General features: G+C 46.4%; 1 protein-coding gene across 3 annotated transcripts in view; it reads left to right on the top strand.

Annotated features, from left to right (window-relative positions):
• Positions 1 to 14,978, top strand: part of LOC140732456 (NFX1-type zinc finger-containing protein 1-like) — a 62,327-nt gene that overhangs the window by 24,644 nt on the left and 22,705 nt on the right. For all 3 annotated transcript variants that reach the window (XM_073055134.1, XM_073055131.1, XM_073055132.1), the window contains exons 7-8: positions 2,177 to 2,317; positions 6,433 to 6,610. In XM_073055134.1, coding sequence (XP_072911235.1) covers positions 2,177 to 2,317; positions 6,433 to 6,610 — 319 coding nt within the window. The remainder of the gene's footprint in view (positions 1 to 2,176; positions 2,318 to 6,432; positions 6,611 to 14,978) is intronic.

The following is a 14,978-nucleotide window of genomic DNA, read 5'->3' as shown; positions in this document are numbered from 1 at the left end:
GGAGAGGAGAGCAAGCGTCAGGGAGCCAAACCCTCGCCTCCGGTCCTGACACCCTGCCTTATCGGTCTAGCTGGACTGTCCAAACCCCGCGCCAGGACCCAAGCCCCGCCACAGCAATACAGCGAGCCTCAGCTGGTGGCCGCTGCAATGCTCTGGCCCATGCCCGACCTTTCTAAACCAGCTCGGCACTTAGACCAATCCAACCTTGCTCCCAGTTTCGATGGACGGCCTCTGAAACTCCTCTGCTCCGGCAAGAGAATGGGCTTGAGAGAGATAATAAATCAATCATGATGGAGTAGCAGAGCAGATTTGATGGACCGAATGTCCTAATTCTGCTCCTATGTGGTCTTGTGGTAACTGCAAGCCAGTTAGCTTAGTCAATCGCTGCAAAAATGCATGAAGTGTGTGGTTTTTCTTCAGGCAGACTCCGCATGATGTCATGAAAGACCGGTTTGACAAGCTTGTAGAATGTAATTCATTCAGTGGCTAGAGGGCAACAGGTAGATGTGTTACTTCTGGATCTCCAGAAGGCCTTTGATAAGGTGCTACATAAAAGACTTATCAAGATCCGAATCAGTGGCTCATTTTGCCACGTGGCCAGGCAGCATCTATTAATGTGAATAAACAGTGGCATTTCGGGCTGAGACCTTTCATCAGGATTGTACTTGGGAAATTTTTCTACAGAAGTGGTTTCCCGACACTGCCTTCTGGGCAGTGTCTTTACAAGAGGGGTGGGTGACTCCAGCCATTAGCAATACTCTTCAGAGATTGCCTGGAGTCGGTGGTCACATAACCAGCTGCTCGTATGACTGTCCACCACCTGCTCCCAAGGCTTCACGTGACCCTGATCGGGGGGGCTAAGCAGGTGCTACACCTTATCCAAGGGTGACCTGCAGGCTCGCGGAGGGAAGCAGCACCTAACACCTCTTTTGGTAGAGACTTATTTCCACCCTGCCACCATTAATCATAAACAGTTAATACAATATAATTCAAATGCATTCAACATAGGTAAACAGTAAACAGCTCACTGCCCTAGTGATGGGACCTCGGTGGTGACAGGGTTTTCATTAGCTTCACAGCCTGAGGGAAGAAGCCGTTTCCCAGTCCTAGTCCTGATGCTCCTGACGGTGGTGGGTCAGAGAGATTGTGGGATGGGTGGTAGGGATCCTCAACAATGTTCGGGCCATTTATATACAATACTCCCTGTAATGTACTGGAGGGGGATTAACCCTTTACAATACAGTAGATTCTGGTTAATTGGGACACAAGACCAGTACAATTTGGCCCAATTAAACGGTTGCCCCAGTTAGTTTAAGCTTCCTGGAAATGGTTAAAAACATATAAAAAGGACAAACTACCGTTTAAGTAACAAATTATGCATTTAAATTAGAACACTATCAATACCACTACAACACTATGAAACTGTATTGATCTCTAATAGTTGTTGACAGAGGAATTCATCGGTGTATGCAGCCCTATTCTTTTGATTGACCGTAAATGAACAAAATCAGCGCAGGTAATGGATTGCCTTCATATGATGCTTTTGAGGATCGTATCCTCCATTTTCATAGTGACATTCCAAGATGATTGCTGATCCCTTCAGATTCTTTGTAGTTCCTAACTGGCTGAAGTAGTGAAATCATTTCATTTTCACTCCCAGTAGTTTCTGGCATCTCCTTGAAACCAAAGTGAGCAAAACTGTTCTGAATTGTCTTACTGCTATCAGTGACAAAAATCACTGCTTTTTGAACACACTGATCACTATTTCAGAAGCTGATCGCTCTAAGCAAGGTGCAGTGTCTAACGGCTAGACGACAGCACGCGATTGACATTAATTAGAAACTTTAACAACCTTCTCCCTTTGTAATTAAATAGCATAGTGTCCCAAATCGTGGCTCTTTTCTCGATTAGTTTTTATTCATTTAGAGTTGTCCCAAATAAGAAGCTGCCTCAACTGATTGATGGCCCAATTAACAGGAATTCTCTATACATGGTGCTGTTTCATGAAGGAAGTGGAAGTGGGCGAGGAGCTGTTCCAGCGAGGGAGGGAAGGACTTTGAGGAGATTCCAGAGAGCAGGGTGTGGGCAGTTTTGAAATGCTAGAGGCAGGTAGAATTACAATGTATCATTAACCGTCAAGAGGCCAGGTCCCTGTGACAGCTCTGACTCGTTGCAGATTAAAGAGAAGATTGAAGTCACCAAGGCTGACATTGCTTACTGCTCCAAGGTCCTGGAGATGCTCCAGTTGGGAATCCTACGGGACGATGAGCTGGCCCCCGAAATGAAGACAGATGCAAAGGAACTGGGGTTGCCCTCTGTAAGTGATGCTGGGGAATCCTTGGTCAGGGGACGGTGTGTCAGTGGGTCGGTTCAGGGTTGTTACAGCTGGGTGGGGACAGGAGGGCATGCCTGGGTCTTGGGGAGGTAGGAAAAGGGGGGAAGATGGGGATAGGAAAGGGAAGATGGTGGGTTCAGAATCAGAATTACAACCAGGCATAATACCGCTGGCATCTGTTTTGAATTTTGTTTAGTGGCAGCAGTACATTGCAATTCATATTAATCTTTTAAAAACTATAAATTACAAAACTAAATATATTTATGTCTCAGGGACAGGAATGGCAGCTGAATATGCAGGGCTTTAGATGTTTCAAAAGGGACATGGAGGGAGGAAAAAGAGGAGGGGCGTGGCACTGCTGATCAGTATCACGGCTGCAGAAAAGCGGAAGTTATGGAGGGATTGTCTGCTGAGTCATTGTGGGTGGAAGTCAGAAACAGGAAGGGGGCAATAACTCTACTGGGTGTTATTTTTTTATATAGCCCCACCCCGAATAGTAACAGACATCGAGGAGCAGATTAGGAGGCAGATTCTGGAATGGTGCAATAATAATAGAGTTGTTGTGAAGGGTGATTTTAACTTATGTTGATTGGCACCTCCTTAGCACAAGGGGTTTGTTTAGATGGGGTGGAGTTTGTTAGGTGTGTTCAGGAAGGTTTCCCGACACAATATGTAGATAAGCCAACTAGAGGAGAGGCTGTACTTGATCTGGTATTGGGAAGTGAACCTGCTCAGGCGTCAGATCTCTTGGAGATAGTGATCACGATTCTATCTCCTTTACCATAGTGCTGGAGAGGGATAGAGACAGACAATTTGGGAAAGTAGTTAATTGAGGTAGGGGGAAGTATGCTATTAGGCAGGAACTTGCGAACGTAAATTGCGAGCAGATGCTCTCAGGGAAGTGCACAGCAGAAATGTGGCAAATGTTCAGGGAGCATTTGCATGGAGTTCTGCATAGGTATGTTCCACTGAGGCAGATAAAAGAACCATTGTATACAAAGGATGTGTAGGGTAAAAGAACCATTGTATACAAAGGATGTGTAGGGTAAAAGAACCATTGTGTACAAAGGATGTGTAGGGTAAAAGAACCATTGTGTACAAAGGATGTGTAGGGTAAAAGAACCATTGTGTACAAAGGATGTGTAGGGTAAAAGAACCATTGTGTATGTAACACTTACCCAACAGGCTGGTATATGTCTAGGGGAAAAGGAGATCCAGCCACACACCAACCCACCTTCCGTACACGCAGGTGCTGTGAGAATCGCGTTTATGCCTCGCGCCCGCCAATAGTATCAAACCCACAACAAATACCGTTATGAAATACACTTTAAAGAGTTTACTAAAATTAAAAGAGTATTAGGCAATACAATATATATATATATATACACAAGAAAAAAACAAAAGGCGCCAACTTATCAAAGTTCAGTCAGTTTAGTGCACATTGGTGGAGCTCATCCAGCGAACCATTCGACTCCTCGGTGGTCGTCCTCCCAAAACTCCCACTTCGGACTCCCCGGTGGTCGTCCGAGCGCACGTCCTCCTTCCTCGGCGTCTCCCTCCGGACTCTCCTCACACCCCAAGCCCGCGCAACCCCTCCCCCAAGTTCCCAGCCTCACAAAACACAATAACATTCCCCATTGATTAACAAATGAATACAATTACCATATCAGCCATTCTAAAGCGAAACAACGGCAAGAGAAACTTTTAACAGACAAAGAAGCATTCCTACTCGTAACAAACCAAAGAAGCCCTTTTTAGTAACATGCACAGGACATTGTACATGTACAAAGGATGTGTAAGGTAAAAGAACCATTGTGTACAAAGGATGTGTAGGGTAAAAGAACCATTGTGTACAAAGGATGTACAAAATCTAGTTAAGAGAAAAGCTTTTGAAATGTTGTTCCCTTGTTCAAAAAAGGGAGTAAGGATAACTCAGGAAATTATATACCAGTGACTCTTACTTCAGTTGTGGGCAAGTTGTTGGAAAAGATCCTGAGAGGCAGGATTATGAGCATTTGGAGAGACATAATCTGATTAGGGATTGTCAACGTGGCTTCGTCAAGGGCAAGTTGTGCCTTATACACCTGATTGAATTCTTTGAGGAAGTAACAAAACAAATTGATGAAGGTAGAGCAGTGAATGTAATGTACATGGATTTCAGTAAGGTATTTGATAAGGAACCCAATGCAAGGTTCATTCAGAAAGTAAGGAAGCAAGGGGTCCAACGATATCCTTGCTTTGTGGATCCAGAATTAGCTTGCCCACAGAAGGAAAAGGATGGTTCGTATTCTCCATGGAGGTCGGTGACCAGTGGTGTTCCACAGGGATCTGTTCTGGGACCGCTCCTCTTTGTGATTTTTTTATAAATGATCTGGATGAAGAAGTAGAAGGGTGGGTTAGTAAGTTAGGGGTGTTGTGGATAGTCTGAAGGGTTGTTAGAGGTTACAGCGGGACATCGGTAGGATGCAGAACTGGGCTGAGAAGTGGCAGATGGGAGTTCAACCCAGATAAGTGTGAAGTGGTTCATTTTGGTAGGTCAAATTTGAAGGCAGAATATAATATTAATGGTACAACTCTTGGCAGTGTGGAGGATCAGCGGGATCTTGGGGTCCGAGTCCATAGGACACTCAAAGCTGCTGTGCATGCTGACGGTGTGGTTAAGAAGGCATATGGTGTGTTGGCCTTCATCAACCATGGGAATGAGTTCAAGAGCCGTGAGGTAATGTTACAGCTATATAAGACCTTGGTTAGACCCCACTTGGAGTACTGTGTTCATTTCTGGTCACCTCACGACAGGAAGGATGTGGATACTATATATAGAGCAGAGGAGATTTACAAAGATGTTGCCTGGATTGGCGAGCATGCCTTAGGAGAATAGGTTGAGTGAACTTGGCCTTTTCTGCTCAGAGTGATGGAGGATAAGAGGTGACGTGATAGAGGTGTATAAGATGATGAAAGGCATTGATTGTGCAGATAGCCAACGGCTTTATCCCAGGGTTGAAATAGCTAACAAGAGGGGACATAGTTTTAAGATGCTTGGAAGTAGGTACAAGGGGGATTAGAGGCAAGTTTATCACACAGAGAGTGGTGGGTGCGTGGAATGCACTGCCAGCAATGCTGATAGAAGTGGATACAATAACGCCTTTTAGGAGACTCTTAGAAAGGTACATGGAGCTTAGAAAAATAGAGGGCTATGTGGTAGGGAAATTCTAGGCAGCTTCTAGAGTAGGTTACATGGTCAGCACAACATTTTGGGCTGAAGGGCCTGTAATGTGCTGTAGATTTCTGTATGTTAAATAAGTAGTGCAAAAATAGCAAAAACTGAGGTAGCATTCATAGGTTCAATGTCCATTCAAAAATCTGATGGTGGTGGGAAGAAGCTGTTCCTGAATCATTGAGTGTGTTTTCAGGCTCCTGTATCTCCTCTTTGATGGTAGCAATGAGAAGAGGGCATGACCTGAGTGATGAGGGTCCTTAATGATGGATGCTGCATTCCTTAGGCATCACCTTTTGTAGGTTGGCGTGGGAAAGTGAACGGTGTGCGTAGGAAGGGATGTTTCATGGAGGAAGAATTGGTGGGGAGCTAAGTGGGTGGGAGCTGTTCCCAAGAGGGAGTGGAGGTTAGTGATGGGCAATTTCTGAGGAAGATTGGGAGGTGGGGGATTTGTGTGAGGGACAAGCGAGTGGTGGGGTCCTGTGGAGGGAGGGGCAGGTGGTGCGGAGAGATGTGAGAGGTCCCAGGGAGGGTGGGGAAGATAGTGGAGGTTTGGTGGTGTGGTGGGAGGGAAGGGAGACTCAAGGGAGAGAGGGAGGGAGGTAAGGGGTTCCAGGGATTCGGGGGAGGGAAGGAGGGATCCCAGGGATGGACAAAGGGCGATGGAAGTCTGGAGATAGGGAGATGAGGGTCATGGTTGCAGGAATTGAGGGGAAGATGGTGAAGAGAGATTAAGGGGAGAATGTAGGAGGTTTGATGACGAGGGAGGGGATGGTCATGGGGAGAGAGAACAGAAGGTGCATGGACAAGGTTAGGGTTTGACTAGGAGCCCTTGGACAGGCAGTTACACACACATTCTCTGGCACTTTTCCCCACGCTACAGATTCCCCTCAGTGACTCGAAGAGCGGGGTTATTCTGGATTGGCTGAAGATACCCTTTCACCTCTGGCCTCCAATGGACACGGACTGGAACCCTGATGCGGACAGAGAACAGGCACAGGGAAGGGCCAGTCCCATCCACCACTACCTGACGGACCCAGTGCCAGAGGCAGCCACATCAGGCAAGTCTGCTTCACCATCCCAGCGGACCTCATGCCTGCTGGGAGTCTGGAACCTGGCCAGTCTTCAAACCCTCCTCAAGGCTATTCGGTGGGTTACTGAGGGTAGGGGCTGGATTTCCCAGGGGTTACTCCTACCCCACTCCCAGTCTCTCAGCAGGTCACGCAGCATCTATGGAGAGGAGTAAACTACATCAGGACTCTGGAATCAAGTTCAAGATTAATTGTCATTTCACCAGACATGAATACAGCCAAATGAAGCGGCATTACTCTGCGGCCAATGTACAAAACACAGTACCAATAGCCATACACAGCACAAAGCACAAAAAGCACATATACGACAGCAGCAAACACACAAAAAATATAGTCAAGCCCCCAAGTCCCTGTGTGTCACGTCCTGTGGACCAATGGTGCATGGGATGTTGTTGGTTATTTCTTCAGCGCTTTAATCAGAGCACAAATGCGCAAGTGCGTGGACGTCGGTCCGTGCGAACAGCGAGAAGAGTTTACAGAGTGGGCACAGAGTAGAGTAGGAAGGCTGTGGCTCAACGGGGTTTAGGCGATAACAGGTCGAGGCGAGGTAGGTTGCCTGTGTTGAATACAGACAGGAGGAATGTGTGTGAGGCCTGTATTCTGTACTGGGTATCAGATATGGGATGTCTGGGAGATTCCCAGCCTCCTGGACGGCCACTTCTGCTGAAGCTCCTTAGGGACCGGGTGAGGGAACTGGAGATGCAGCTCGATGACCTTTGGTCAGGGAGAGTGAGGATGTGATAGAGCTATAGGCAGGTAGTCACACTGGGGCCTGGGGAGATAGATAAGTGGGTAACAGTCAGGAGAGGGAAGGGCAGGAGTCAGAGGCTAGAGAGCACTCCTGTGGCTGTACCTCTTGACAATAAGTACTCCTGTTTGAGTACTGTTGGGGGAGACAGCCTACCTGGGGGAAGCAACAGTGGCCGTGCCTCTGGCACAGAGTCTGGCCCTGTGGCTCAGAAGGGTAGGGAAAGGAAGAGGATGGCAGCAGTGATAGGGGACTCGATAGTTATTGGGTCAGACAGGCAATTCTGTGGATGCAGGAACGAAACACGGATGGTAGTTTGCCTCCCAGGTGCCAGGGTCCAGGATGTATCTGATTGCGTCCAAGATATCATGAAGTGGGAATGACAACAGCCAGAGGTCATGATACATTTTGGTACCAACGACATAGGCAGAAAAAAGGAGGAGATCCTGAAAGCAGACTACAGGGAGTTAGGGAGGAAGCTGAGAAGCAGGACCTCAAACGTAGTAATCTCGGGATTACCGCCTGTGTCACACAACAGTGAGTATAGGAATAGTGTGAGCTGGAGGATAAATGCGTGGCTGAGGGATTGGAGCAGGGGGCAGGGATTCAGATTTCTGGATCATTGGGACCTCTTTTGGGGCAGGTGTGACCTGTACAAAGAGGACGGGTTGCACTTGAATCCCAGGGAGAACAATATCCTGGTGGGGAGGTTTGCTAATGCTATTGGGGAGAGTTTTTAAACTAGAATTGCCGGGGGCTGAGAACCAAACTGATGAGACCGAGGAAGGGGTGGTTGGCTCACAAATAGAGTGAGCTTGGAAACAGTGTGAGAGGGAGAATAGGCAGGTGATAGAGAAGGGACGTGCTCGGACCGATGGTTTGAGATGTGTCTATTTTAATGCAAAGAGTATTATGAACAAAGCGGATGAGCTTACAGCGTGGATCAGTACTTGGAGCTATGATGTTAGGAACATAGAAACTTAGAAAACCTACAGCAGTTGTACTGAACACATCGCTACCTTAGAAATTACTAGTCTTATTTTACTAAGCTCCATGTACCTATCTAAAAGCCTCTTAAAAGACCATATTATATCTGCCTCCACCACCGTTGCCGGCAGCCACATACTCACCACTCTCTGAGTACAAAAACTTACCTCTGACATCTCCTCTGTACCTACTCCCCAGCACCTTAAACCTGTGTCCTCTTGTGGCAACATTTCAACCCTGGGAAAAAGCCTCTGACTATCCACACAATCAATGCCCCTCATCATCTTGTACACCTCTATCAGGTCACCTCTCATCCTCTGTCGCTCCAAGGAGAAAAGGCCAAGTTCACTCAACCTATTCTCATAAGGCATACTCCCCAATCCAGGCAACATCCTTGTAAATCTCCTCTGCTCCCTTTCTATGGCTTCCATATCATTCCTTTAGTGAGGCGACCAGAACTGAGCCCAGTACTCCAAGTGGGATCTGACCAGTGTCCTATATAGCTGCAATATTACCTCTTGGCTCCTAAATTAACTCCACGATTGATGAAGGCCAATACACCATACGCCTTCTTAACCACAGAGTCAACCTGCACAGCTGCTTTGAACGTCTGTGGACTTGGACCCCCAAGATCCCACTGATCCTCCACACTGCCAAGAGTATTACCATTAATACTATATTCTGCCATCATATTTGACCTACCAAGATGAACCACTTCACACTTATCTGGGTTGAACTCCATCTGCCACTTCTTAGCCCAGTTTTGCATCCTATCAATGTCCCACTGTAACCTCTGACAGTCCTCCACGCTATCCACAATACCCCAACCTTTGTGTCATCAGCAAACTTACTAACCCATCCCTCCACATCCTCATCCAGGTCATTTATAAAAATCACGAAGGGTAAGGGTCCCAGAACAGATGCCTGAGGCACACCACTGGTGACCGACCTCCATGCAGAATATGACCCGTCTACAACCACTCTTTGCCTTCTGTGAGCAAGCCAGTTCTGGATCCACAAAGCAATGTCCCCTTGGATCCCATGCCTCCTTACTTTCTCAATAAGCCTTGCATGGGGTACCTTATCAAATGCCTTCCTCTTCCCTTCCCTACCCTTCTGAGCCACAGGGCCAGACTCTGTGCCAGAGGCACGGCCACTGCTGCTTCCACCAGGTAGGCTGTCCCTCCCAACAGGGCTCAAAAAGGAGTACTTACTGTCAAGGGGGAACAGCCACAGGAGTACTCTCTAATACCTGACTCTTCCCCTTCCCCCTCCTGACTGTGACCCACTTGTCTGTCTCCCATGGCCCCGGTGTGACCACCTGCCTGTAACTCCTCTCCATCTTCATCGAGCTGCATCTCCAGTTCCCTAACGGCCCCTCAGGAGCTGCAGCTCGACACAGCTGGTGCATATATGGCTGTCTGGGAGGTTGGGAGACTCCAGGATCTCCCACATCTGACACTGAGCACAGAAAACCGGCCTCACGCACATACTTCCTACCTCGCCTCAACCCGTTACTGCCTAAGCCCGTTGAGCCAAAGCCCTACCACTCTGCTGCCACTCACTGTGCTGCCCGCTGGATATGGCTGTCTTCCTTTTAAACCTTTCGCACTCTACTGGCTGACGTCATGCACCTGCGCAGTCTCGCCTCTCTTTAACCCAAATAGTAAAAAAAACTCCCTTCGCTCTGACAAATCAGCAGTTCACTCGGAGCCTTCTTGCTCCGAATGTTGTGGCCATTGCAGAGACTTGGATGGCTCAAGAGCAGAAATGGTTAACATGAGGAGATCTGCAGATGCTGGAAATTCAAACAACACTCACAAAATGCTGGTGGGACACAGCAGGCCAGGCAGCATCTATAGGGAGATGCACTGTCGACGTTTCGGGCCAAGACCCTTCGTCAGGACACACCAGCATTTTGTGTGTGTTGCAGGAATGGTTACTTCGAATGCCAGGCTTTAGATGTTTAAGAAAGGACAGGGAGGGGGGGAAAAGAGGTGGGGACATGGCACTGCTGATCAGAGATAGTGTCACGGCTGCAGAAAAGGAGGAAGACATGGAGGGATTGTCTATGGAGTCTCTGTGGGTGGAAGTTAGGAACAGAAAGGGGTCAATACCTCAACTGGGTATTTTTTATAGACCACCCGATAGTAACAGGGACATCGAGGAGCAGATAGAGAGACAGATTCTGGAAAGGTGTAATAATAACAGGGTTGGTGTGGTGGGAGATTTTAATTTCCCAAATATGGATTGGCATGTCCCTAGAGCGAAGGATTTAGATGGGGTGGAGTTTGTTAGGTGCATTCAAGTAAGTTTCTTGACACAACATGTAGATAAGCCTACAAGAGGAGAGGCTGTACTTGATCTGGTATTGTGAAATGAACCTGGTCAGGTGTCAGATCTCTCAGTGGGAGAACATTTTGGAGATAGTGATCACAATTTTATCTCCATTACTGTAGTGCTGGAGAGGGACATGAACAGACAAGTTAGGAAAGTGTTTAATTGGAGTAAAGGGAAATATGAGGCTATCATGCCAGAACTTGGAAGCATTAATTGGGAACAGAGGTTCTCGGGGAAATGTATGGAAGAAATGTGGCAAATGTTCAGGAGATATTTGCGTGGGGGTTCTGCATAGGTACGTTTCAATGAGACAGGGAAAGAATGGTAGGGTTCAGGAACGGTGGTGTACAAAGACTTGTAAATCTAGTCAAGAAGAAGACCTTATAAAAGGTTCAAAAAACTAGGTAAGAGTTACAGAGAGGTAATGTTACAGCTATATAGGATCCTGGTCAGACCCCACTTGGAGTACTGTGCTCAGTTCTGGTTGCCTCACTACAGGAAGGATGTGGAAGCCATAGAAAGGGTGCAGAGGAGATTTACAAGGATGTTGCCTGGATTGGGGAGCATGCCTTATGAGAATAGGTTGAGTGAACTTGGCCTTTTCTCCTTGGAACGACGGAGGATGAGAGGTGACCTGATAGAGGTGTATAAGATGATGAGAGGCATTGATCGTGTGGATAGTCAGAGGGTTTTTCCCAGGGCTGAAATGGCTATCACGAGAGAGCGGGCAGAATTTGAAGGTGCTGGGGAGTAGGTTTTATATGCAGAGAGTCGTAAGTGCATGGAATGGATTCTGGTGACGGTGGTGGAGGTGGATACGATAGGGTCTTTTAAGAGACTCTTAATAGGTACATGGAGATTAGAAAAATAGAGGGCTACGGGTAACACTAGTAATTTCTAAAGTAAGTACATGTTCTGCACAGCATTGTGGGCCGAAGGGCCTGTATTGTGCTGTAGGTTTTCTGTGTTTCTAATGTGCAAAGGAAGGGGTCAGACTTCCCCACCATTGAGGGCATCTTCAAATAGACAGCTTCTATCCCACTGTTATCACTATTAAATAGTTACTCATATGACAAGTTGGACTCTTTATCTTACCGTCTACCTCGATATGATATTGTACCTTATTGCCTGCCTGCACTGCGCGCTCTCTGCAGCTGTTACACTTTATTCTGCATTGTTCTACCTGGATGCAGAGTGCAATAATCTGATCTGTGAGAACAGCCTGCAGAAAGCTTTTCATTGTACTTGGCAGATGTGACAGTAATAAATCAATCACAGTTCCTATCTAAACTGGGAATAATCGCGTGCAACTTTTGACTATTCATTTGAGTTTATTTTCCAGTTTCCAATGTTCCAGCTTGTTCTTGCCTTGTGCAGTGGAGCACAGTGTTCCACTTCGGTTACTCTGTTAATAAAAAGGATGTGTTTAAAGTTGAAAGAGTGCAAGAAAAAAAGGGCTTTACGAAGATGATGCCAAGATAGAGGAACTGAGTTATAGGGAGTGGTTAGCTTGAGCTTTGCTCATTGGAGCGTAGGAAACTGAGTGCTGATCCCGTAGGCAGAAAAAACTTGAGGGACTTGGATGGAATGAATCGTCTTTTTTTTTACAAGGTTGGGAAATTGAAAATTAGAGGGCATAGATTTGAGGTGAAATGTTTAATAAAGACCCGAGGAGCATTTTTTTAAAATACACAGTGGGTGGTGGATCAGAGGCAGCTACATTAGATACAATTAAGTAGTACATGGACAGGTAGAGTACGGTGCAGAAGTTTTAGGTACACATATATAGCAAGAGTGCCTAAGACCTTTGCACAGTGCTGTATTTGTCAACGTGGAGCAGAGAGAGAGTTGTAAATCTGGCTGGGGCAGAGGATGTTGGGAATGGCGAGGGTAGAGTGTTATGGGAGGGTTGTGGGACAGGTGGTAGAGGAAGAGTGCTGGAGGTGGGGCGGATGCAGATACATCCAACCCTGAAACACCAGGAAAGGTCATTTGATTCCAAACAATTGGTTTGTTGACCATTACAGAATGTCTAACTGGTGCTTCCCGCTCCCTCCCCTCTCCTTTCCCCTTTTCCTGACCATGATTCCCCTCTCCCTGCCCCCTTCCCAACTCTCAGTCCACGAAAAGGACCCATATCAGAATCAGGTTTGTTGTCATGCACGTAGGTCATGAAGTTTGTTTTATTTTGAGACGGCAGTTCAGTGCCAAACATAAAATTACTACAGCGCTGTACAAAAGTCTTAAGCACTCTAGCTATATATATGCGTGTAAGACTTTTGCATGTTACGAGGTTAGAGGATTATGAGCAAGGTGCTGGGAAATGGGATTAGCTTGAATATACATCTTGGTCAGCATGGATACAGATGGGCTGAAGGGCCTTTCTCCTTGCTGTAGAACTGTATGATTCATATCAGGAGAGGTGGGGTAAAATAAGGAACTACTCTTCAGGAATCAGAGGGCAGTGGGTAGGCAAGGATGTTATGCTGAGGCATTGGTCAAACCACACGGAGTATTGTGAGCAGTTCTGGTCCCCTTAGCTAAGAAAGGAAGGAGCTTAAGAAAGAAATTAAGAGAACCAGAAGGGACCATGAGAAGGCCTTAGCGGCCAGGATGAAGGAAAATCCTAAGGCATTCTACAAGTATGTGAAAAGCAAGAGGATTAAGACGTGAGCGAATAGGACAAATCAAATGTGACAGTGGAAAAGTGTGTATGGAACCGGAGGAGATAGCAGAGGTACTTAATGAGTATTTTGCTTCAGTATTCACTTCAGAAAAGGATCTTGCAATTGTAGAGATGACTTACAGTGGACTGAAAAGCTTGAGCATGAGATATTAAGAAAGAAGATGTGCAGGAGCTCAGAAAAATAGAGGGTTATGGGTAACCCTAGGTTATTTCTGAGGTACAGACACGTTTGGCACAGCTTTGGGGTCCCAGAACAGATCTCTGAGGCACCCCACTGGTAATCAACCTCGATGTAGAATATGACCTGTCTACAACCACTCTTTGCTTTCTCTGGCCAAGCTAGTTCTGGATCCATAAAGCAATTTCCCCTTGGATCCCATGCCTCCTTACTTTCTTGCCTGCTTTTCTTTTAAACTCTTCTCGCTGTTCTCACTGGCTGATGTGCATGCGCTTGTGTAGTCATGCCCCAATCAAACCGCTCAAGAAATAACCTGGACTGATAGTAGGAATCTTTTCCCTCTGTGTGTGCATTACTGCCATTGATGCACCATCAATAACTCTCTGAGACGTGAGGCGAGATATCGGCTTTTATTGACTGGAAGAAAGAACAAGCAGTAGTTGACCACCATGCTACATCCTGAAGACTGAGGGCAGGGCTCAGGCCTCAATCGCCTTTATACCGGGGTCTGTGGGAGGGGCCACAGGAGCAGTCAGCGGGGGGGTGTCCAGACAGGTATACGTAGTTCACCACAGCCATGCGGGATGATGTGGGGGTGGGGGGAAGCTAAGCAGGTGCTACATATTGCCCAAGGGAGGCTAGCGAATGGAGGCAGTGCCTTACACCTCCTTTGGTAGAGACGTATCTCTACCTCACCACCCAATTCCTCTCTCTTGGGGGTATCAAAAACAAGAAGGCATAAGGTTTCAGATAAAAGGAAGACAGTTTCGAAAGGATATGAGAGAGGAACTTTTTTTTAATTTAATTTTTTTTTGCTCAGCATAACAAAACTTTCAATTTCCAGATACATTTATATTTCTTCCCCTCACAGATAATCGCGGTCAGAACAAAATATCAAAATATAGACAGCACCACAACATCCTATACAAAAGCCCTTATTAGTATAGCAGACAGGTTTACATCCACATACTGCAGAAAAGGTTGCTATGTTTTATGAAAATTATTTGTTTTTCAGTGTACCATACATGTCAAAAAGTCCAAGGGAATGCATTCCATGATTAATTTACGCCAACCAAAAAGTCCAGGGGCCTTATTGGATATCCAACAAAGTAAAATGTTCTTCCTCGCACAAACAGTCAGGATGTTAAAAAGTTTTTTCTGATGTACGTTAATAATACGACTGCTGGGTAAGCCTAAGAGAAAAGACACTGGGTCCAGTTCAAGCTCCATCTTCAGAATCTTTTCCATTTCACCCAAAATATCACAACAGTATGCCTGAAGTTTGGGACAAGTCCAAAAACAGTGGGTGAGAGTTCCAGTATTTACTTCACATTTAGAACACATTGCAGAAACCCCCGTCTTAAATTTTGAGAAACGATCTGGAGTCAGATGGGCTCTA

The sequence above is a fragment of the Hemitrygon akajei genome, chromosome 8 (genome assembly GCF_048418815.1).
Source record: "Hemitrygon akajei chromosome 8, sHemAka1.3, whole genome shotgun sequence".
Lineage (NCBI taxonomy): Eukaryota > Metazoa > Chordata > Chondrichthyes > Myliobatiformes > Dasyatidae > Hemitrygon > Hemitrygon akajei.
The sequence above is the reverse complement of the archived record's forward strand: the minus strand, read 5'-3'. Positions and strand labels throughout refer to the sequence as shown.